The sequence below is a fragment of the Salvelinus sp. IW2-2015 genome, linkage group LG20 (genome assembly GCF_002910315.2).
Source record: "Salvelinus sp. IW2-2015 linkage group LG20, ASM291031v2, whole genome shotgun sequence".
NCBI lineage: Eukaryota > Metazoa > Chordata > Actinopteri > Salmoniformes > Salmonidae > Salvelinus > Salvelinus sp. IW2-2015.
Window position 1 is genome coordinate 50,013,128 of NC_036860.1, and position 25,369 is coordinate 50,038,496.

General features: G+C 40.2%; 2 protein-coding genes across 3 annotated transcripts in view; one reads left to right on the forward strand and one right to left on the reverse strand.

The window, feature by feature from the left end:
* The window catches only part of stard8 (StAR related lipid transfer domain containing 8), a 40,160-nt gene extending 37,586 nt beyond the window's left edge, over positions 1–2,574 (forward strand). For both annotated transcript variants that reach the window (XM_024011324.3, XM_024011325.3), the window contains one exon: positions 1–2,574. In XM_024011324.3, coding sequence (XP_023867092.1) covers positions 1–118 — 118 coding nt within the window. In that variant the 3' untranslated portion in view covers positions 119–2,574.
* Positions 715–24,453, reverse strand: LOC111979996 (relaxin receptor 1-like). The gene is made up of 18 exons (XM_070449747.1): positions 24,450–24,453; positions 23,248–23,397; positions 22,894–22,965; positions 22,528–22,633; positions 22,297–22,368; positions 20,015–20,086; positions 18,952–19,023; positions 18,037–18,108; positions 17,869–17,943; positions 17,543–17,614; positions 7,075–7,146; positions 6,896–6,967; positions 5,837–5,908; positions 5,671–5,742; positions 4,820–5,049; positions 4,260–4,670; positions 3,560–3,772; positions 715–3,426 (listed from the first exon to the last, which is right to left on the reverse strand). Exons 1-18 carry the CDS (start codon positions 24,451–24,453, stop codon positions 3,230–3,232), a joined length of 2,106 nt encoding a protein of 701 aa, XP_070305848.1. The 3' UTR covers positions 715–3,229.
* Positions 24,454–25,369: the final 916 nt, after the last annotated feature.

Genomic DNA, 25,369 nt, shown 5'->3' on the forward strand with positions numbered 1-25,369 from the left:
GGGACGATCACCTGAGTGGTACAACAAAGTGTTTGGCCATCTCTGTGCGGTGGAGGTTGCTAGGATACGGGGCTCCTTCCCTGTGCTGACAGTGAAAGGAACCGAGACAAAGCTTTGAACTTTGAGAAGGACCGCCGGTCCACTTGAGACACGTGCTGCCTACAGCACACAATGACTCAAATGAAAGGTGCCTATCTGTAGCATTATATTACATCTGCCTGATAAACACTCCAGTGTCATTAACAGGGGACTGTCAGGATGTGGACTCTCACTCAGATTGCACTGATGCCCCATGAGGAGCCACTGAGGAAATGTCAGCAATATTTACAAATCTAAACCAGCCTATGCATTAACTGACCCTAAACCATTAAAACGTACCTTGAAAAAAATAAAATAGACAGTTTCTTTATGCAAAAGCCATTATTTTGAAATATTTATGAGTCCCACCGCGACATCCATGCGATTTGGACTTTTTATCCATTTAACATCATGTGTTTGAGCTACAGATCTCTGGGTTGTACTATTTGATTCATCTATTTCTTCTGCGTCTGTGTGATTAACGGGGCTGAGCTAGAGCGGAGTCTGTGAGACTGGTGGATCCCGAAAGGGCCCGGGGCCAGATCTTTTTACAAAGTAAGAGAGAGTCCGAATGGTTTGAGCTACACTATTAAAAGCTATCTATGAAAAGCTGGGATTCTCACAAATACACACATGTAACATGTTTTGCTTTATGACACACAAGCTACACAACAGGTGTTAGAAGGTAAGGGGTTCTTCTACATAGAAGATCATAGGAAATCCCAGGACATAGCGTCTATAATGCTGTAATAAGCACACATAGTTGCTGTCACAAACTCCAAACTCCACAAAGTTGTCACTGACTAGTTGGATATTAATTTCCCAATGAGCAAACCATTTCTGTGCTTACAGCATTCATATCAATTCATCTTTATCCGGTTTTTGCTTTGGCTTTAATTTTTTTATTGACTTTTGACAATAAAACACATGAATGCAACTGTTTATGTCACATTGTTGCCCTGGTTGCCCTGAAAAGAAAATGGTTAAACACTTAATTGTGAAGCTAAATATAAGGGCTGGACATGCAGATAAATGAAAAGCCGATATTTGCTGGTGTCTCGGGACTGAAAGGGTTATTAATGCTGACTTATCAAAACTTATGGCAATGATGCCAAAATGCCATGGAATGTTTTTAGCTGCAACTAGCTTTACACAATAATTCAGGAGAGCTCTATAGAAACCATTCATGTTTGTACTGTATGCTATGCAATTTCTTCATGATAAATTCACAGAGCTAATATATTTTACTATTGTCATTAGATGTGTCTCAAACTTGAGAATGGCACCTTACCTTGCTATTTAAATAGCTAGCCTCAGTGTTGATAATGCAAACATACTTAGATGTTAGAGAGAAAAGGGTTTGTTACTGAGGCTCCTTAGTGGGTGGTAGTGTGTCTTAAAACACTGTGCATTTTCAGGCCTTGCTTCAGCCCTACATTCTCAGTAACTGTTTATTTTACTCAAGTGTTTATCATAAGAGGGGACTTTACTCTGGACTTACTGTTATGTCTCTTATTTTTTCTCTTCTCTTTAAAGACTAACTGGTTAACCTCCTCTCACTATAATTTAGCTATTGCTTAGCTGCTGAGTTATAGGGATCATTCTTCTTCCTCAGATCTTCAGAAATTTAGAAATAGGAACAGAGCCACTTGTGAAATAGGCAAACATCTGTCCACCAAGCACCAAACTATAAGATATAAGCATGGAGCGCAAACATTTGCATAATTCACACTTTGATGTCAATTTAAGATTTATTCATGAGTAATTGCTTGTGTCAGGATTTGTGATCACAATGAGAAGGGACAAGGATCATGACACGCTCAAAAGTGGACAGACAACCTGAGCTTTAGACAGCATTTGTGTAGATTGCTTAATTACTGTGTGTGTCTGCAGTATTATTGTATTTTATTGTGTCTCAGTAATCCGTGTTTTATTTATGTCTGTATGAATGAGTCTTTGTATGAGTCACAGGAATGTGACTACCTCTGTCTGTACAGAATCGAACCATTGACGTATTTTTCTGTTGGGCATTATGTACAGGAATGATTTTTAATTAGATCTAATCTTAATCTGAGTTATGCAATGGGTGGAAGTGCAATGACTGAATGCAATTAACTTTTTTCAGTGTTTTCTTATGCATATGCTTTACATACATACATTAATAGCCCGTACACCTAAATGGGATTACTCCCACTGAATAACTAATGCAATGAACATAATTTAAACAATTGTGGGGAAGAAATAGCCATAAACACAAGTATTACATATCTGTGAACTACAGGGTAGTTTTGAGTGAATACCTTTTGTAACATAACTGGCCATTGTATTGTACTCAATGAAGCAGTTGTAAATAACTTGCATTTTAGCCCACAACAATGTGTTCATCTTATTTGTCTCATCTATTACTATTTACTCTTCCTTTACTACCTATTTGTATTACACTGCTCTGACTGTAAAATAGAGTAGAAAATCAATAAACAAATATTGAAGAATGAATGTTATTTTGAGTTCTGGCTTTGTGAAATATGTCATTTCTCTCCCCCCCCCCCCCCCCCCCCCCCCGGACCTTTTTCACCTTCATCATTTGTTTCCAATTGTCACAGTTGAGCTTCAGAGGCAAGTAGTAACATTGCATCTGAATGTCAAATTTATCAACCTAAGCAAATGTCACACCCTAAAACCCAAAACACCTCACTCATTTACACCTTTTCAATTCCATATATTTTTTCATTTTTTTTCAATTATACACTTATACAATACAATTTGTGTAATATCAATTGTGTATGCAAAATAATTTGTGATTCTGCACATCTGTGTTTACAATAACTGTATTCACACAAAACATTTGTTAATAAATTGGTTCGCAGAAAACATGTTCTCTTGCTGGTAAAGAATGATTACAAGAATACATCTCTCCCCCTATCAAATAAGGACATGGGTAGCCAACCCTCCTCCTGGAGAGCCTCTCAGTATGCAGGCTTTGCTCAAGCCCTGCTCAAACACACTGATCCTACTTATCAGAAGCTTAGCCAGATCTTGATGTTTTAAATTTAGTGTGTTCCAGAAGAGCTGGAAAAAAAGCCTGCATACCCAGGCAGTAGCTCTCCAAGAGGACTGTTGGCCAGCTCCCTGACTGAGAGGGTCCTTTTCGTTAAGGGGGAGCGCTGGGGTTCTGGTAAACTTCAGATACTTTTTGGGATGTTTCCCTGAGCCCAGCCTGTTTGCACTTGGCCTTCAAGCAGAGTTTGAGTTTCTCCTGGAAGGAGCTGGCAGTGATGGTGTATAGAATGGGGTTTAGGGCACTATTGATGGGCAGGATGAAGATCACCACCCATAGAACGATCGTTCCTGGAGGACAGGGAGGAAGAGGAGTAGAGGGTGGAGGAGGAGCCGGAGGAAGAGGACGAAGAGTTCACAAAGATTAAACATAATGATAGCAATTTAATTGTAGTAATCATGTAACCACATGTATCTGGTTTACCTGCTATTTCCACTCGTAAAAGGGAGAGGATCTTTAGGATGAATATAGGTGTCCAACACATGGCATCTGTGAAAACGATGAAGAAAAACCTCTTGGCTATAGAGACCTCCTTGTTGTAGACAGACTGTCTTGCTGTCTTGGCTGTTTTCTGTACAGAGTAAAACATGCTGGTGTAGGAGAAGACGATCATGATGAATGCAAAGAGATTCAACCCTGAAAGACAAAATGTGAAAAGCATGCTTTCATTACACTTTACAATATACCCGTCTTAACATACTGTATGTATTGAATAAAACAAAATTATGTCAGTAAAACCACAATTCGCGAAAGGTATTGCATAATTTGCTGAAATTTGGTATCTATCGTTTCTCATGGAAATTTGAACTGATTGGAACTGACTATAACTAATTGGTATATAATAAGTCTAGCTGAGATCTAAGATGATGATGATGAGATTATAAACCCTTTTTTTCATGGCAGTTTCATGTCACCCCAGGGAAATACATGGAACACAATCCAAGGCCTGTGCAATTCCAACCTCATCTTATATTATCCCCATTATCTTGTTGATTCACCACCATCAGAGCTGATTCCTATCCCAGTGAGCACAATACATTTTCAAACAAAAGGACACATTTTCAAACAAAAATATGTATTTTCAGCGTATTTTTTTATGTGCTTAGATGAATGTTCCTCTTACCCAGAAATATTCCAGTGGAGTAACATCGGGCCCCTGGTTTCTCCATCTCATCTGAGTGAAGTGGAAAACACACTCCATTCCTGCCGTAGTAATTCCCGAACGTCTGCTTGTCCCATAAGGGAATGACGGCAATAATGAAACCCAGGACCCAGATGAAGATGAGATAGCAGAGCGTCTGTTTACGTCCGGCTCTGTAGTTGTGGAAGGGGAACACAATGCACAGGTACTTCTCCAGAGTCATGTAGGTCAGAAGCATGACTGACACCTCAGTGGACAGCATGGCCAGACAGCCAATCAACTGGCACTGCAGGCTCTCCATCCACAGCTGGGCATGTCTGTTGTACTCTCCACAGTACTTGATGTCAAACGCACCGATGAAGAACAGATAGACTCCCATGAGGCAGTCAGCACCTAACAGATATAGCATGGATTTCAGGGATCTTAGTAAGTATACTTTGTTATGAGAGGAGTTTTATGAATCTCAATAAATAATGAGTTACCTAAGTACAAGGTAATGAGAAGTGATTGCTGCCCTTGTTGTGGTGAGGTATTCTACTCACAGCACAGTGATATGATGGCCATGGTGTGGTGCTGGTTTTCAGATGCAATGCAAGACCTCAGGCAGATCACAAAAATGTTGCCGAAGCAGATGATGAAGGCCACCACCCACACAAAAACACGAAGGATGATGTTCGCAAGAAGATTCTCAAATGTTGAAATTCCGTCAGTGTTTGGCTTGCAACTTCGCACATTAGGAGAGTAGCCACAGTATTCAAATTTCTTAAAATAACTGGGTCAGGAAAAAGATACAAAAAATATCACAATTAATCACCTTCGAACAAACCTTTGAAGTTTTACTTTTATCTTGATATGTTTGACAGTTTATGAAGAGAGATTATCTAACAAATGGATACAGTTATACAGAGTCCTAAACTGCCCTCTAACTAGGCTTTGGTGCTTTATATGCAGTGTGGACCTGACCTGTGGTGACTAAACTTTATTGTTGATTAAACATTATTTGTAATAACAATACCTCACTGTACACCAAGCAATACAACTGTTAGGAGTCCATTTACTGTATAATGGCCTAATTAAGCCTGTATAACCTGCTAACAAGTCGCTGATCCACTAATTTGTAAGTAGCTTAACAAACACTTTTAAAAAGTCCTGTATTATGCATGCACAAGAAGCCATGAATTCATTACTTGTTGGTAGGTAATTGGCAATGAATGTTTAGACATTTACGCATGCTATATTTATTCCGTGTTTTTACCCTGCAAAGTAAGCTTATAACACACTATTAAATGAATTAAATCCCAATTAGAAGCTTCTACATGCTTACTGTTTATACAGTATGAAATAAAATGTTGTTGACATAAGAATAATAAATGAAGACAGAGTATATACTCACATATGGGACAAGTTGCTAAGAGAGCGAAACATCTGAATACTGATGTTTGGTATTTCAACCTCCTCTATACTCCTGAGGGGAGCAAAAACGTTACTCTTTCTCCAATTCCCTAAAGCTAGTAGACCATGACACATAAGTACTGTATGAAATAAAAACTATTACTTACAGGGATTGTAAATTGACAAACATGTCAAACTGATCATCATAGATATGAGTTAGAGGGTTATTTGAGATGTTCCTGAGAGAAGAGGGGGGACATCAATACAGAGCAGATAATATCACTTTGATTTATCACCCCTGTCTCTGTGGTCAACATGGCCTCAAGGCCAGGTTGATGGAAGACTCATTGAACAGTAAAGTTAATAAACTGCAACTCAACAATATAAAGTTAGCATTTCTCCTACTTGATCGTACAAAGTGGATCAAACTCTTTCAGGAAATCCATTCTAAGTAACAATAACATCTTTCAAAATAGTATATACACTGAGTACACAAAACATTAAGACACCTGCTCTTTCTATGACATAAACTGCCAAGGTGAATCCAGGTGAAAGCTATGATCCCTTATTGATGTCACTTGTTAAATCCACTTCAATCAGTTTAGATGAAGGGGAGGAGACAGGTTAAAGAAAGATTTTTAAGCCTTGAGACAATTGAGACATGGATTGTGTGTGTGCTATTCAGAGAGTGAATGGGAAAGACAAAAGATTAAAGTGCCTTTGAAAGGGTTGGCAGGTAGCCTAATGGTTAAGCACGTTGGGCAAGTGACTGAAAGGTTGCTGGTTTGAATCCCTGAGACCTGGTTTGAATCTATGTGCCCTTGAGCAAGGCACTTAACCCCAATTCCCCTGGATAAGAGCATCTGCTGAATGACTAAAATGTAAATGGGTATGGTAGTAGGTGTCAGGCGCACCGGTTTATGTCAAGAACTGCAACGCTGCTGGGTTTTTCATGCTTAATAGTTTCCCGTGTGTATCAAGAATGGTCCGCCACCCAAAGGACATCCAGCCAACTTGACACAACTGTGGGAAGCATTTGAGTCAACATGGGCCAGCATCCCTGTGGAATGCTTTCGACACCTTGTAGAGTCCATGCCCCGATGATTTGAGGCTGTTCTGAGGGTAAAAGCAGGGGGTGCAACTCAATATTTGGAAGGTGTTTTTAATGTTTGGTATACTCAGCGTATATTAGGGCTAGGATTCAAATAGCAATTGGATATACTCACAACTGTTTTAGGTTTAGAAGATTTCTAAACATAGTTGAGGAGAACTCCTCAAATTTGTTTACAGATATGTCCCTGCAATGATAAAAACATATTTTCAACAATGAAATACATTACTGTATTTGGACATTTTACAACATTATTTGACCCATATAATGTTGTGTTAAGTATAGTTAACTCACAGGTCTATCAGGTTTGGCATTCCAAAAAATATTCCCTCCTCAATGGTTTGTACTCTGTTTTTTCGAAGAGCCCTGCAAAATAAATGTCCATGTAAGTGGTAATTGTTATTCAAGAACCTACTAACTAGACCAATTACATGACTTGAATAGTAGTAGGGCCTGCAATAATTTACATACACTGCTTGTTAGATTTTATTTGGAGTTGAATCTGGATAGTAGGTATATCCTAAAGAAATTGGGTACTAATTTACATAAAAGCAAAACAAATTCTTTCCTCCCACTAATACCTATCAAACTCAATTTGATGTGTTGCTACTCATCCCTCACCAGAGGAAATCAGTCCAGCCTCAATAATCGCACATCGAATGTGGATCAAGTGTTCAAGTGTTCGTCTGCTGGTTCGGCCACTGTGTTTTAGGGACCACTCAAAATGTTTCACCTGATTCTGCAATTAAAATTGGTGCGCACTCTGCAAATTACATTTAGAGGTGATAAGTACTCTCCACCAGCACACGCTATTGGTGTCTGGGCACTTCTCAAATGCATACTCCGTGTGTACGTATTTTGAAGCAGGCATCGATGCAAGCTTAACGGAAAGTATGCACAGAAATATGATGCAACCACGTAAAAATCAATGGCAGATATTATTTGAGCGGAAGCGAGAGAAAATACACTCTGACTTCGGAAAAAAATGTTGCCTATTCACGTCTTATATGTTGCCTGACAACAATATTTTATCTTGATGTGTTAATAAATACAGTTTATTAGGAATGTATTCAGACCTGTTAACTTTTTCCACATTTTGTTATGTTACAGCCTTATTCTAAAATTGATAAAAAATGAATTTTTCTTCCTCAATCTACACAAAATACCACATAATGACAAAGCAAAAACAAGTTTTTGGAAATGTTTGCAAATGCAAATGCAAAAAAACAAAACAAATGGATACAACATATTTACATAAGTATTCAGACCCTTTACTCAGTACTTTGTTGAAGCATCTTTGGTAGCGATTACGGCCTTGAGTCTTCTCGCTACAAGCTTGGCACACCTGTTTTTGGGGAGTTTCTCCCATTCTTCTCTGTAGATCCACTCAAGCTCTGTCAGGTTGGATGGGGATCGTTGCTGCACAGCTATTTTCAGGTCTCTCCAGAGAAGTTCGATCGGGTTCAAGTCCAGGCTAAGGCTAGGCCACTCAAGGACATTCAGAGACTTGTCCCGAAGCCACCCTTGCGTTGTATTGGCTGTGTGCTTAGGGTCGTTGCCCTGTTGGATGGTGATCCTTTGATCAGTCTGAGGTCCTGAGCGCTCTACAGAGGGATTTCATCAAGGATCTCTCTGTACTTTGCTCCGTTCGTCTTTCCCTCGATCTTGACTAGTCTCCCAGTCCCTGCCACTGAAAAACATTGCCACAGCATGATGCTGCCATCACCATGCTTCACCGTAGGGATGGTATTGGCCAGATGATGAGCGGTGCTTGGTTTCCTCCAGAAATGATGCTTGGCATTCAGGCCAAAGAGTATTGCTTTCATCAGACCAGAGAATCTTGTTTCTCATGGTCTGAGAGTCCTTTAGGTGCCTTTTGGCAAACTCCAAGCAGGCTTCCATGTGAGGAGTGGCTTCTGTCTGGCCACTCTACCATAAAGGCCTGATTGGTGGAGTGCTGCAGAGATGGTTGTCCTTCTGGAAGGTTCTCCCATCTCCACAGAAGAACTATGGAGCCCTGTCAGATTGACCATAGGGTTCTTGCTCATCTCCCTGACCAAGGCCCTTCTCCCCTGATTGCTCAGTTTGGCCGGGCAGCCAGGTCAAGGAAGAGTCTTTGTGGTTCCAAAATTTTCCATTTAAGAATGATGGAGGCCACTGTGTTATTTGTAATCTTCAATGCTGCAGAAATGTTTTGGTACCCTTTCCCAGATCTGTGCCTCGACACAATCCTGTCTCGGGAACTCTACGGACAATTCCTTCGACCCCATGGCTTGGTTTTTCTCTGACATGTGCTGTAAACTGTGGGGCTTTATATAGACAGACGCAATCGCAATCACACTGCACACTGCCCTAACCCATCTGGACAAGAGGAATACCTATGTAAGAATGCTGTCTCGACCCCGCCCTGTGCAACTGGGTCCTGGACTTTCTGACGGGACGCCCCCAGGTGGTGAGAGTAGGAAACAACATCTCCACCCCGCTGACCCTCAACACTGGGGCCCCACCACCCATGACTGTGTGGCCATGTACGCCTCCAACTCAATCATCAAGTTTGCAGACGACACTACAGTGGTAGGCTTGATTACCAACAACGACGAGACGGCCTACAGGGAGGAGGTGAGGGTCCTCGGAGTGTGGTGTCAGGAAAATAACCTCACATTCAACGTCAACAAACAAAGGAGATGATCGTGGACTTCAGGAAACAGCAGAGGGAGCACCCCCCTATCCACATCGACGGGACAGTAGTGGAGAAGGTGGAAAGTTTTAAGTTCCTCGGTGTACACATCACGGACAAACTGAATTGGTCCACCCACACAGACAGCGTTGTGAAGAAGACACAACAGCACCTCTTCAACCTCAGGAGGCTGAAGATATTCGACTTGTCACCAAAAACACTCACAAACCTTTACAGATGTACAATCGAGAGCATCCTGTCGGGCTGTATCACCGCCTGGTACGGCAACTGCTCCGCCCACAACAGTAAGGCTCTCCAGAGGGTAGTGAGGTCTGCACAACGCATCACCGGGGGCAAACTACCTGCCCTCCAGGACACCTACACCACCCGATGTCACAGGAAGGCCAAAAAGATCATCAAGGACAACAACCACCCGAGCCACTGACTGTTCACCCCGCTATCATCCAGAAGGCGAGGTCAGTACAGGTGCATCAAAGCTGGGACCGAGAGACTGAAAAACAGCTTCTATTTCAAGGCCATCAGACTGTTAAACATCCATCACTAACATTGAGTGGCTGCTGCCAACATACTGACTCAAATCTCTAGCCACTTAATAATTCAAAATTGTATGTAATAAATGTATCACTAGTCACTTTAAACAATGCCACTTTATATAATGTGTACATATACTACATTTCTCATCTCATATGTATATACTGTACTCTATACCATCTACTGCATCTTGCCTATGCCGTTCGGCCATCGCTCATCCATATATTTATATGTACCTATTCTTTTTCATTCCTTTACACTTGTGTTAATAAGGTAGTTGTTGTGAAATTGTTAGATTACTTGTTAGATATTACTGTATGGTCGGAACTAGAAGCACAAGCATTTTCCTACACTCGCACTAACATCTGCTAACCATGTGTATGTGACCAATAGAATTTGATTTGATGTGTGCATTTCCAAATCATGTGCAATCAATTGAATTTACCACAGGTGGACTCCAATCAAGTTGTAGAAACATCTCAAGGATGATCAATGGAAACAGGATGCACCTGAGCTCAATGTCGAGTCTCATAGCAAAGGGTCTGAATACTTATGTAAATAAGGTATCTGTTTTTTAAAATATATATACATTTGCAAGCATTTCTAAAAACCTATTTTCACTTTGTCATTATGGGTATTGTGTGTAGATTGATGAGGAAAATGTCTTATTTAATCTATTTTAGAATAAGGCTGTAACGTAACAAAATGTGGAAAAAGTGAAGGGGTCTGAATACTTTCCGTATGCACTATACAGTCGTGGCCAAAAGTTTTGAGAATGGCACAAATATACGTTTTCACAAAGTCTGCTGCTTCAGTGTCTTTAGATATTTTTGTCAGATGTTACTATGGAATACTGAAGTATAATTGCAAGCATTTCATAAGTGTCAAAGGCTTTTATTGACAATTACATGAAGTTGATGCAAAGAGTCAATATTTGCAGTGTTGACCCTTCTTTTCAAGACCTCTGCAATCCGCCCTGGCATGCTGTCAATTAACTTCTGGGCCACATCCTGACTGATGGCAGCCCATTCTTGCATAGTCAATGCTTGGAGTTTGTCAGAATTTGTGAGGTTTTGTTTGTCCACCCGCCTCTTGAGGATTGACCACAAGTTCTCAATGGGATTAAGGTCTGGGGAGTTTCCTGGCCATGGACCCAAAATATRGATGTTTTGTTCCCCGAGCCACTTAGTTGTCACTTTTGCCTTATGGCAAGGTGCTCCATCATGCTGGAAAAGGCATTGTTCGTCACCAAACTGTTCCTGGATGGTTGGGAGAAGTTGCTCTCGGAGGATGTGTTGGTACCATTCTTTATTCATGGCTGTTTTCTTAGGCAAAATTGTGAGTGAGCCCATTCCCTTGGCTGAGAAGCAACCCCACACATGAATGGTCTCAGGATGCTTTACTGTTGGCATGACACAGGACTGATGGTAGCGCTCACCTTGTCTTCTCTGGACAAGCTTTTTTCCGGATGCCCCAGACAATCGGAAAGGGGATTCATCAGAGAAAATGACTTTACCCCAGCAGTCCAATCCCTGTACCTTTTGCAGAATATCAGTCTGTCCCTGATGTTTTTCCTGTAGAGAAGTGGCTTCTTTGCTGCCCTTCTTAACACCAGGCCATCCTCCTAAAGTTTTCGCCTCACTGTGCGTGCAGATGCACTCACACCTGCCTGCTGCCATTCTTGAGCAAGCTCTGTACTGGTGGTGCCCCGATCCCGCAGCTGAATCAACTTTAGGAGACGGTCCTGGCGCTTGCTGGACTTTCTTGGGCGCCCTGAAGCCTTCTTCACAACAGTTGAACCACTCTCCTTGAAGTTCTTGATGATCCGATAAATGGTTGATTTAGGTGCAATCTTACTGGCAGCAATATCCTTGCCTGTGAAGCCCTTTTTGTGCAAAGCAATGATGACGGCACGTGTTTCCTTGCAGGTAACCATGATTGACAGAGGAAGAACAATGATTCCAAGCACCACCCTCCTTTTGAAGCTTCCAGTCTGTTATTCGAACTCAATCAGCATGACAGAGTGATCTCCAGCCTTGTCCTCATCAACACTCACACCTGTGTTAACGAGAGAATCACTGACATGATGTCAGCTGGTCCTTTTGTGGCAGGGCTGAAATGCAGTGGAAATGTTTTTTGGGGATTCAGTTCATTTGCATGCAAAGAGGGACTTTGCAATTAATTGCAATTCATCTGATCACTCTTCATAACATTCTGGAGTATATGTAAATTGCCATCATACAAACTGAGGCAGCAGACTTTGTGAAAATTAATATTTGTGTCATTCTCAAAACTTTTGGCCACAACTGTACATGCTGTGTTCATTTTGACATGTTTACCTGCCATCGCAAACCCATAATATGTCAATAGGGCAAACTGGATAGGTACTACTGTTAGCTAGCCAGATAGCCAATAAAGAATTATCAGCTAGCTAGCTACCCACAAATAATTGACGTCTACCCATTAGTTTTAGATCATTTTTGCCTGTTCATCTGTCTGGTTAGCTACCTTAATACAATTCATATACAGCTAGCTTGTGGCGAAATCCTGCACGAAGCCTTCACCGTGCGCTGCCAATTTAAGAGGGCATCAGCAGTCAGAAAGGATAAAATAAAGATAGCTCTTCTGGCTCTCTGGGAGGGAGTTTTCGGCTGGCGCGGGAGTTTGATCAGGGTGTTCAATGCTGCAGAAGTCTTGTTTATTTTCAGCGTGCTGAGTTTGTAAAGTGTTTAACTCGATCATCGGTGTTACCGCTCTAGACCGTGGTTGCTATCTTTTGGGACCACACCAGTTATTGATCGCATGGATTAGTAGCAACATTGTTTGCGAAGCTTTGACATACAAACAAACAAACCATCAGACAGACAGACAGTGTAACGGCAAGCCTGAAGTCAATAGCTAAGACCCTCTCTCTCTCTCTCTCTCATCTCTTTATCGCTCCAGTGCTTTTCACTGCAGCAGACTTTCTTTTTTTCAATGTGCTTCCCTTTGATGTTCAGTGTCGCTGGACTATTATTGCCCTGCCAAAAGTATTTGGGTTGACATTTTACTTAAAAGGGAGGTTACTTGCAAGTTTGTGTATTGTTATTTGAACTGTATTGAGGTGGTGTGGTACTAATTACATATGGCCGAGAAGATTTTTTACATTTTATGGCCTTTGTTTTGTCTATGAACACCCACACATTCATACCCTCTGCACTCCTCCACTAGGAGTTAATACAGATTATTGCAAATCCTCTAATGTTAATGACTGGGTTCTGTCTTGTAAATTGTTTATATGAAGTTGCCGTTCAATTGCTCTGCCATTATTATTGGTTGGGTTACCCCTGTGCTGGGATGTGTGTTTTTATATGGTGTGTCTTATCTTTTCTCTCCACTGGCTATCTGGCAAACAGGCTACACTATAGGCAGTCTCTTCTGCTGATGTGTGTGGGTCTGGTAGTGGTACTCTCTCTATCCTACTCTTTTCCTTTCGGCAGGGTTAATACCTGCCTGGCACACGAACAAAATCTTTATCTTTACCTCTCTCTAACAATCCCGCTACAGAATTGAACAATCCCACTACAAGCTGATAGTTATGAAGTAAAACGTTTGCTTTGTGTATCTTGTTTGTCTCTATTGCCATTGTCCTGGTTGGAAGAAGGTTCAGTGAATGGAGAGGTGCAGTGTCAGGTAATACAGTAGCGGAAATGCTAGTGCTTCTCAAATGTAGTGATTTATGAGTTCTCCACACTCTGGTCATCACAAGAACGTACTCAATGGAACGTCCTCGGAGAATGCACTCGGAGCATGAGAGTATTAAGCATGGTAGTATGCATATTGAGAAACACCCAAAAAAGTCTACCAGAGGATTTCCAGATTCTCGACCCCACATGACCTCCACCATCACCTTCAATTGAGAGAGCTAAAGCATGAAACACTAAGAATCTCACTGCCGATAGGTAGGCTGTTCCTTCTCTTGCTAGAACAAAAGCGGTACCTGCTGCTTGCTGACCTGGTAGCGGCGAACCCGATTCTACTTGTTAAATTGCAATAGAGAGAAATATTAAAGGCGTCTTTTTGTAGGCACTAACTCCGCAATGGTTCGTTAAACAAAGTCTAGGGAGAACATGAATGGAGTTTTTATAGGGTTTTTAGATAAATGCCAAAAATAAGGTATGTGGTAAACACAGGTTCAAGAGATCTTATGTTTTGTTCTATGAGATAATCTTCATTAGTTTACGTCACTTTTTGTGAATTTGGAAGAATTTCTATCATTTATAAAAGCTTCATAAATTATAAAGGTCAAGTTAACTGACTGCTATTATCTCTATTATTCTACAATGTAGAAAATAGTAGAACATCTCATGGAACAAAACGTGTTAACCTCAGATTGTGTTAACCTCAGACCTTATTTTCGGTGTTCATCCCAAAACCCTATTCTTTCCCCCATAATGATGGCTGAACGAACCCAGAGACGAAGAGGAAGAGAGGCCCAACTCGGCGGTAATCTCTCTCTCCAGCAGGTGCCAATTTTTCTTTGAATCGCCAACCAAGCAAGGACCTTTTGTATGGTCAAGAAAAACATGTATGGCTTATTTGCTACTTGAGATTTATTTGATCAAATAGAAGTTTCATAACACTAGTTGTTACAAGTGTACTGATATACAGTACCAGTCAAAAGTTTGGACACCTACACATTCAAGGGTTTGTCTTTATTTACTATTTTCTACATTGTAGAATAATAGTGATGACATCAAAACTATGAAATTACACATAGTTAGAAAAAAAGTGTTCAACAAATGAAATATAATTGAGATTCTTCAAAGTAGTCACCCTTTGCCTTGATGAAAGCCTTGCACACTCTTGGCATTCTCTCAAACAGCTTCATGAGGTAGTCAATTGTAATGCATTTCAAATAACAGGTGTGCCTTGTTAAAAGTTAATTTGTGGAATTTCTTTCCTTAATGCGTTTGAGCCAGTCAGCTGTGTTGTGACAAGGTGGGGTGATATACAGAAGTTGGCCCTATTTGGTAAAATACCAAGTCCATATTATGGCAAGCTCAAATAAGCATCATTACTTTAAGACATGAAGGTCAGTCAATCCGGAAAATGTCAAGAACTTTGAAAGTTTCTTCAAGTGCAGTCACAAAAACCATCAAGGGCTATGATGAAACTGGCTCTCATGAGGACCGCCACCGGAAAGGAAGACCCAGAGTTACCTCTGCTGCAGATTTCAGCCCAAATAAATGCTTCACAGAGTTCAAGTAACAGACACATCTCAACATCAACTCTTCCGAGACTGCGTGAATCAGGCCTTCATGGTCGAATTGCTGCAAAGAATCCACTACTGAAGGACACCAATAAGAAGAGACTTGATTGGGCCTTAGAAACACGAGCAATGGACATTAGTCCAGTGGAAATCTGTCCTTTGGTCTGATGAGTCCAAATTTGAGATTTTTTTTGCTTCCAACCGCTGTGTCTTTGTGATGCAGAGTAAGTGAATGGATGATATTCGCATGTGTGGTTCCCACCGGGAGGCATGGAGGCAATGGTTTAGGGGTGCTTTGCTGGTGACACTCTCAGTGATTTATTTAGAATTCAAGGCACACTTAACCAGCATGGATACCACAGCATTCTGCAATGATACACCATCCCATCTGGTTTGCGCTTAGTGGGACTATCATTTTGTTTTTCAACCGGACAATGACCCAAAACACACCTTCAGGCTGTGTAAAGGCTATTTGACCAAGGAGAGTGATGGAGTGCTGCATCAGATGACCTGGCCTCCACATTCACCCGACCTCAACCCAATTGAGATGGTTTGGAATGAGTTGGACTGCAGAGTGAAGGAAAAGCAGCCAACAAGTGCTCAGCATATGTGGGAACTCCTTCAAGACTGTTGGAAAAGCGTTCCTCACGAAGCTGGTTGAGAAGAGTGTGCAAAGCTGTCATCAAGGCAAAGGGTGGCTACTTTGAAGAATCTCAAATATAAAATATATTTAGATTTAACACTTTTTTGGTTACTACATGATTCCATATGTATTATTTCAGTTTTGATGTCTTCTATTATTATACAATGTAGAAAATAGTATAAATGAAGAAATACCCTTGAATGAGTAGTTGTCCAAACTTTTGACTGGTACTGTATGTAGGACACTTGAAATCCCATTAACTTTGAGAAAAAAACACATTATATTGGAGTTGTCTCGAGATGGCTATACATTTTAATGAAATGAGGCTAGTAGCATAGCATCTCTCGCAACTGAATACAGGTGATTGATGTCAACAACCCTAATCGAATATTTAAAAAAGGATTACAATGATGCGGGAGCTAGACAGCTCACCATGCCACTTTGTGGACAATGACTCCCATTCTTAGGGCAGAGAGACAGGTACGTTGTCAGTATATCCATAATCTTTGACGAACCAGAGGTAACTCGTTTTAGGACTACAAGCTGGTGAGCTATCCTCGTCAGTATCCAAAAACTAGACTTTGAACCAATCGGAAAGCACAAATCCTCACGTTGGGGAGCCAACAATTTAAAAAAAAATAGGTAATTTTCCTTTAAACTAGCTAACCACTGTAGCTTGATTAATTATAATTAAATCACAATGGATTAGCTAGTTTCCGTGAATCAGATGCCTGCGTTAGCTGCTGAGTTAGTGCCTTGTCCTTAGCTAATCAGCTACCTATGTTGTTGTGTGAATATTGTGTGAATAGCAAATATACTAACGTTAGCTAGCTAACTAAATATTTGGCTATGTGCTGGCATTATGGGATTATGAGAGAATTAAATTGTTTCTTTGTCATCTTGCTAGGTAGTAATCTAGCTGTAGACATCCGGCTAGTATCAACAAGGGCTTTCTATAAAATAGCAAAATGATTGCAGATAGCTTCGAATCTAGACCATAAGCAATACGCACAGATATGCATTGCCAAGCAATTCTATTTTAAGGCTGAGTGGCTGACGACTTCCAAGGTCATGGTTGTGTGAACACAAACAGGTTGACTGCCGACACTCTGTTCAGAGGTGTTAAGTACTTTAGGCAGTCAAACTTTTGACAATCCTACCGGTGTCTGAGCTTTAATACACCCCACACATTTCAGAATTTTTCTTCCCTGACTGTACTGATTGCCTCTAAGGCCATGTGTGATGGAGAGAGTAATCACCAATGATAGAAACTGCCAACTTAATGTGTGTGGGCTCCAATGGTCTCTCTCCCTCAGACTGAATTTCATTACCAGCTGTAATAGTGCAGAGGCTCCAGACTGAAGTACATAGCTTTAGCACCAGCGCCACTTACCAGTCTGGCTTTTACAGCAGGAAATTTGTCCTTAGGGTAGGGCAACATTTATTTTGAAATATAAATCATATGAAAACCAAGCAAGTGTCTTCTTTCATTGCGTTCATCTCTCTAGTGTAGTTGTAATTGTTGTAAAATAAATTAATGACTGTAAAGGCATTCTATGCAGTTGGATTTGGTTCAAAGATGTCAAAATTTTGTAAAGGAGTTGAGGACGATATCTATTTTTAATTAAACAAAACTCACAATACTGTCAGAGTGGTGCAGTTTTGAAAGCTGGAAACCCACAAAGATGATATCCTGTTCCCCTCCAGTTCTCTGTGAAAAAGATGTCAGGCCATTCTGGCATTAATTCATGATATCAGCATCAGTATCTGGTAGTTGGTAAATACTCAAAGTAGTGTTTTAATGAGAAAATGGTACATTTCTGAAAACAGATACTGTTGCAGAGTGATTATGGCAAACGTTCATAAATAATAAACATGGTTATGAGGAAACATGATTTAAGCATTATCAAATACAGTAAAATATATTATCCATCATAGTGGGTTAGATGTTATTCTGTTACTTACAGCCAGTTTAATCTAGGCATTTCCAGGCAGACAGATTTCTTGGGGATGGATTCTAGGGAATTATTCAGCAAAGACCTGCAGCCAAATTAAATTTAAAAGAGTGTGTTGGTTAAATGATGCAAATCTCATGAGCTCTTAAAGTGAGAAGCACAGTGGCATGATACTTACAGGAAAAATAAAGATTTCAGGCCCTCAAACGATTTCTGTCTCATAGATGTGATTCTATTTTCGTCAAGAATCCTACACCCAGAGGAAACAGAGAAATATATCCATTTGTGTCCTACTCCAACCTTGACATCTATGTTTGTTGACTTTGATCATGTAATCGTCACGAGTTTCACATCCGTCACATTAGACAAAATGAATAGAGAGCCTCTGCAGCTATACGTGAGCTATAATCACTGTTGTCAAAGAACCGTCTTAGGGGGCATTGGTACATGGACCCTGATATCATACCATCATGTATCACACATGAGGATTGTTAGCTACACCATAAATGTCACACGGTATCATACCTTATCCTCATTACTTTCTTGGGAAGATAGTGCAGCACAAACTGAGGCATTCTCTGAGGCAGAGAATGAAGCTGGCTTTAAACAGATCAAGATTTTGGCAAATTGTATGTCTGTGCAGTTTGACGGAAGTTGGCGGTAGTTTCAGGAGCAATAGCTAACTAGCGTAATGAGTGGAAGTCTATGGGATAAACTGGCGTTAGCGCACTCTAGCTAGCTGATCCCATAGACTTCCAGTCATTGCGCTAACGCTAGTTAGAAATCGCTCCAGAAACTACCTCCAACTTCCTTCAAACTGCACACAGAGACAACAATGGTGTCCATGAGTTCATCTGTCTCTGGGTATATAGCAAAAAGGGCTTAATTGCAAAAATCTCAAACTATCCCTTTAAGGTCAATGAGAACAACTGCCCAGTGCAGCACATTTTCCAACAAGATATACAGGTGTTTTTGTATCAATGAGATAAATACTGTCTACAAATCTCATGAATCCCACTGACACACTGAAGCATTTCCTAATGAATGTGTCTTTAAGGTCACTGAAAAAAATTCTCCACACCAGTTCACTTACAGCCACTCCAGGTTCGAGAGGTCTCCAAAAATGCCAGCCTTCAACGATGTAATCCGATTCTGACTGAGAAATCTTAGCACAGCAGGCCAGTTTTACAGGGAGGGAAAACATACATCAAAGGGGATGAGGATGTACATTTTAAGATGAAAAGCCAGATAATAATATTAATGATAATAATAATAATATAGTAAAGAAAACAATATTGACAAAGGGACAGTTGTAATTGCAGATCTTACTTCTGCACTTTGAACATTCCACTGCTTGCAAGTAATATGGAATGTGGTAAGGTAGGGTAACACATCCACCTGTTCCTCATGCAAACTCTATCTGAGACTATTAGGACAGAGCACTAACACATTTTCCTTGTCATTGTTTGTTTCCCACAGCCTTACACCGATAACCCCCTGGGACCCTCAGGAATGCAGAGGAGAGACACTAAATCAAATCATGTTTTATTTGTCACATGCGCCGAATACAACAGGTGTAGACTTATCTGTGAAATGCTTACTTACGAGCCCTTTCCCACTAACATTAAGCTGGATGTGAAAATAGCTGTGACAAGTGAAAAGTAGGAGTAGTTGATTTTGCTGTTAACTATCCAAGACTATCTGTCAGAGTGACTAGTATATAATCTCCAAGATACCCTGTCCTCTGTGCAAATCCTGACAGAGTAGGATGAAAGGTTTTCATGTCTTCCTTTTAATTACAGACCAGCCGGGCTTCATCTGATTTATGTCTTCTAGACCTGTGCACTTCACACATCTTAGGTTTGAATAGAAGGAGAAAGACTACAGTATCTGAATCTATTTACACTTCTCAAGGATGCGCCAATAAATGAGTCAGTGTATTCATTGACTGGTTCTCTTTGATTTCCCTACATATTTTGTTCTCAAGGAGCTCAACATACATTGTTGGCCCACTTACACATCCTACAGTATTACATACTACATAACTTACAATACCTTTTCATGAAGTGTGATGTAGGGCAACCATTAGTGGTGATGTAGGGATGTACGCATGGTACCGCAGGTCAGACCATGGCCCATAATGAATTAGGACTTACAGTCTTCTTAGTGAGTAGAGTCCTGAGAATGCCTGCTTGGAGATTCTTTTGATCCTGTTGTCTTCCAGGTGTCTGTGGAAGAGAAACATATTCAAAGGTTTTAATGACAAAGCCCTGGTATAATAAGAAAGAAATAAGATCTCATCAATAATGAGACACAACTACATGATGATTGTCAGAGCGAGGATAAATATATTGAGGATTATGTTAGTATGTGACAAACACCACTTTCTTAAATGGACAACTTTCTTACAACATTGGCTTTATCATTCAGTTGAATGGAGATACTGTACCATTCAAGGCCACACATTGTTGGTGGATGCTGTATACTCTGTTTATGGTGTAACAAAGAGAGACTGGGCAATTATTTATGTAGGACATTCCACAAAACATTTGAACATTCAACAGAAGTGGCTCTTGAAGGTAAAGGTACCGCTACATTTTGCCTCTTCATAAGTATGGATGAATAGAAACATTTACTGAATTCATAACTTTTTTAACAAACAAATTATTTGGTGACATTTTATTGTCCAGGGTTTTAAACCCTCTTTGTGATTTGAATGAAGACTAATTCACATTAGACATTGCATGCATTTAAAGGTCCTGAACAGTCATCCTATTTCCCAAGTAAAATATCAATATTGGTTCCCGTTTTAAAATTATGTTTTAATTTTCTCAAATTCGGAGCATCTCTCATTTCCAACTATCAGTAAGGCTGAAGGACCAGGCTGAGTTGGTGGGAAGCTAATAGGCTGAGTTGGTGGGAAGCTAATAGGCTGAGTTGGTGGGAAGCTAATAGGCTGAGTTGGTGGGAAGCTAATAGGCTGAGTGGGTGGGAAGCTAATAGGCTGAGTGGGTGGGAAGCTAATAGGCTGAGTGGATGGGGAGCTAATAGGCTGAGTGGGTGGGGAGCTAAAGGCTTGAGTGGGGGGAAGCTAATAGGCTGAGGTGGGTGGGAAGCTTATAGCTGAGTGGGTGAAGCTATTAGGCTGAGTGGTTGGGAGCTCACCTTGACTGACAGTTCTTTGAAACTCCTATGTCAAGCAACTTGGACACAATGTTGCAGTGAGATCATCTCAAGCAAACAAGATTGATATTGCATGCAAAAACCAATCCTGTCATACATCACATCATGTTCACAAATTATTTGTTTGTAACAGAGTGAATAAAAAAAATTCTGGTAAAATGTATAGCCAAAATGAACTGCCAGCAGTTATATCAAGCTAGCTATGTAGCATTCAGTTGGGACAATTTCAGTTGAAACTGGACAGGGAAAGGTCTGGGTTCATTCATAAATATACATTCAGGATTGACATATCCCATCTGTTGCAGTTGCAGAGGACTGACAGGGTGTTACATGACAACCTGGGTGGGAGTTTTCGATAGAATCATAGCCTACATTTTTTACCTCTTTTTCCATGCAGGATTGATGAAGACCTAGCTAACGAGTAACTAGCTAACACAGACACTTATAGTTCCCCCTTTATCTGTATCTTTGACAGAAAAGCATAGGCAGTAGCTCTACAGAGATGAGATGATGACTTGGAATGAAAAATAAAGTCATCAATATTTTTTTAACATACACAACAAACTGAAATATTTATTTAAGTAAATGTAAAGTAAATGTAATGTGAATAAAGATGGTTAAACATATGAATAAATCAGTACTGCATCACTACCATTATGACTTTATATTAATTGTTATTCGGTTAACAAATTTAGCCCCATAATGCAAGTGCATTTTTTTTTTTTTTTTTTTTTTTTTTACATTAATCAAAACTGTGATTTTTTTCATAATCGAACCGAAACCGAACCGACCTCAAAAAGCACTAATCGCTCAGTACTACCTGGAGGCAGAACTGAGCGATTTCCCTTTAGATATTACAGCTGCAAAGTCAAAGTTGGCTATACTGTAAAAATTCAATTTGCTTTTTGGTCTTAATTTAAGGTTAGGGTTAGCAGTGTGGTTAAGGTTAGGTCTAAAATCTGATTTTATGACTTTGTGGCTGTGCTAGCTATTGACCACTGCATAGCTGCCTCCAGAATAAGATTAATGACGAGAAATGCTAACCTGCCCAATAATCAAACTTTACCAATGTACCAGCAACAGTAATTTTTCATACTTCGGTCCATCCCATTTGATCTGGTTTCACCCAAATATCATCCAAATTGAAGAAAAACATGTTTTGGACTGTTCAGGACCTTTAAACAGATTGAACATAAACACTTGTCAGAGTCAGTGCAGAGAAAGAAGGAAAGGTCAAAAAGGGTTTCACACTCACAGTCTCTCAAGGTGTCTGTAGCGGATGAACTGGTCTGGTTGGAGAGCTGTTATCTGGTTGCTGTTCAGCTCACTGAGGGTAGAGAGAGCTGCTAGTTTGACTGCTAATACAGCATCATAGATGTACACATGTTGTCCAGATGCTACAATAGGAATCTACTCTAGCAATCCCAATACCTATAACTGTGCTCTGGTGTTAGACTTCACAAGGGTAGGAATCCAGTCTACTCACAGAGATGTTATATTGGAAGACACAGCTGGGACGCTGAGTAGTCCCTTTTTGTTACAGTTAACTCTCCTGGCCTCACAGAAGCATACCTCTGGGAACACGTCCAGCACTGCAGAAGAGAAGCACAGAAGAAACATGCACACACATGCAGATAAATGCCCCACATACCATTTCCTGGAATTATTGTTTCTTAGATTTGCTCAAATTTATTTAGACTATTTACGGTAACAGAATGATGTGAATGGATGACCTCAATGTATGATTTCAAATGGGTTGATACATTTTTAGCTTTAGTTAATGTATTAATTTAAAGCAGTGCAACATTAGATATGTAAATAATTGCATTTGCTTCTGAAAATGTATACTCACTGCATTCCTTGGACTCTTCAACATTTTTCTTCATAAAGGCATCAAAAAGATGTGGCCACCCGCTGTTGTCCACTGTTCAGGGAAAGATGATAGAGACATATTTCATTTTTGTGCATTTGTACATCTTTGTGCGGAACTTAATTGTGTGAAGTTATCAACATGTTTGTTCATATTTTGTGTGACCTTGACAAATTGCTTGATGAATATCTCAGTACAGATGCATTGAAGCAGAAATTAGTCTTCTAAATGCTATCTTATTTCCCCCACCCCTGCCCTCCCTCCCACTTCAACAACCAGACACTGCACACTAAACATCTGTTTACCCTCCTGAAGCTGCTGTGGTTCAAGACTCACCACAGTTCTCCTCATCAGCTCCATTAGCACAGTCCTGGACCCCATTGCAGTGGTAGAGCTGGGGCAGGCACACAGACAGGTTGCCACAGGGGAACTGGCCCAGTGGGCAGACATCAGCACCAGAATAGAGGCTGCTGTCTGTGGATGATTCTGGAGGAGACACTCAAACATATCTGATTCAATCCAAAACGACGTTAAACAACTTTCTTATTCAGGTTTCCGAGAGCATGGCCGTATTTTGAGTATCAATGGATAGAAGCAATCAAAAACAAGATAATGAAGTCATATAGGCGATATCAGGCGGTGTCAGAGGAAGTCCCAAAAATTGTCAGTCTCCAGCCACCGAAGCACTAGTTCTCTCTAATACCGCATGACAAGTGGTACCATTACACCAAGTCTAGAACCAACAGGACCCTGAACAGCTTCTACCCCCAAGCCGTGAGACTGCTAAACAAGACTGGTAAATGGCTAACCGGACTATATGCATTGACCCTTTCTCTAATTCTCTTACACTGATTCTATTCACACACAATGGACTCTACTCACACATACTTACACTGACACACCAACACACATATACAGTACATAGGCCCACACACACATGTGCATACATGCATACTGACGCCACACACACAAGCACACACTTTCACACTCACCAAATACGCTGTTGCTACTGTCTGTCTAGTCACTTTACCCCTCCAAATTTTGTTAGTACAGCCTGAAATAAAAATTTATTAGTATGTGTTTTTTCTCACACATCTACAGTGCCTTCGGAAACTATTCAGACCCCTTGACTTTTTCAACATTTTGTTACGTTACAACCATATTATAAAATGTATAAATTAAAATAAAATCCTCTGTAATCCACACACAATATCCCATAATGACAAAGTGAAAACATGTTTTTAGAAATGTTTGCAAATTTATTACAAATCATGGTAAACAATTTTTACACCCGAACTTATTTAGGCTTGCCATAACAAATGGGCTGAATACTTATTCCCTCCAGATACTTCAGCTTTTCATTTGTAAGTCATTATTACACATTTCTAAAAACACAATTCCACTTTGACATTTTAGGGTATTGTGTGTGTGTGTGTGTGTAGGCCAGTGACAAACTCTCAATTGAACCCATTTTAAATTCATGTCTGTAACACAAAAAAAAATTGTTACACAATAAAATGTGGACAAAGTCTTGTTACTCATTGTTATTCACTGTGTATTTATTCCTTTTGTCACTATTTATATAATAATTTTAAAAAGTTTAATCTATCTTGACCTTTGCATCATTGGAAAATAACTTGTAATATTTAATTTGACATAGAAAATACAGAGAAATATGACATGTAAAATGTATGAAAAACTGAAAACATTGTATGAGCATAATGGCTTTGTATATGGCCTGCTTGGAGGTATCAGGAAACAGCTAAGTGAACCTATTTGTTAGTGTCAAATTTCATATAGACACCATAGATTTATTCTAAATTATGCATGACATTTATTGAGCGCCTATGGTTAAATACAGTGATTTAAATAAAAACAAATGAACAGGCTTTTTGATATATAACAAGTAAACAGTCCTACATCAAAGACCTTGATGATACATGACATCTATGATTGTCACGTTCTGACCATAGTTCTTGTGTGTTTTACTTGTTTTAGTGTTTGGTCAGGACGTGAGCTGGGTGGGCATTCTATGTTGTGTGTCTAGTTTGTCTGTTTCTATGTTTGGCCTAATATGGTTCTCAATCAGAGGCAGGTGTTTTGTGTTGTCTCTGATTGGGAATCATATTTATGTGGCTTGTTTTGTGTTAGGGGTTGTGGGTGGTTGTTTCCTGTCTTTGTGTTCGTTTCACCAGAGAGGACTGTTTCGGTTTGCCACGTTTGTTATTTTTGTATTGTGTAAGTGTTCACGTTTATCGTCTTTATTAAATATGTTGAGCACAAACTACGCTGCGTCTTGGTCCGATCCCTGCTACACCTCCTCTTCAGACGAAGAGGAGGAAGGCTGCCTTTACAATGATGGTAGTTTTGCCTTCTTGTCAAGATGTCTGAGTTCGAGATGCTGTCAGGTCACATGACTGATGGAAGCTGTGCTTAGAACACTGACTGATCTGCCACC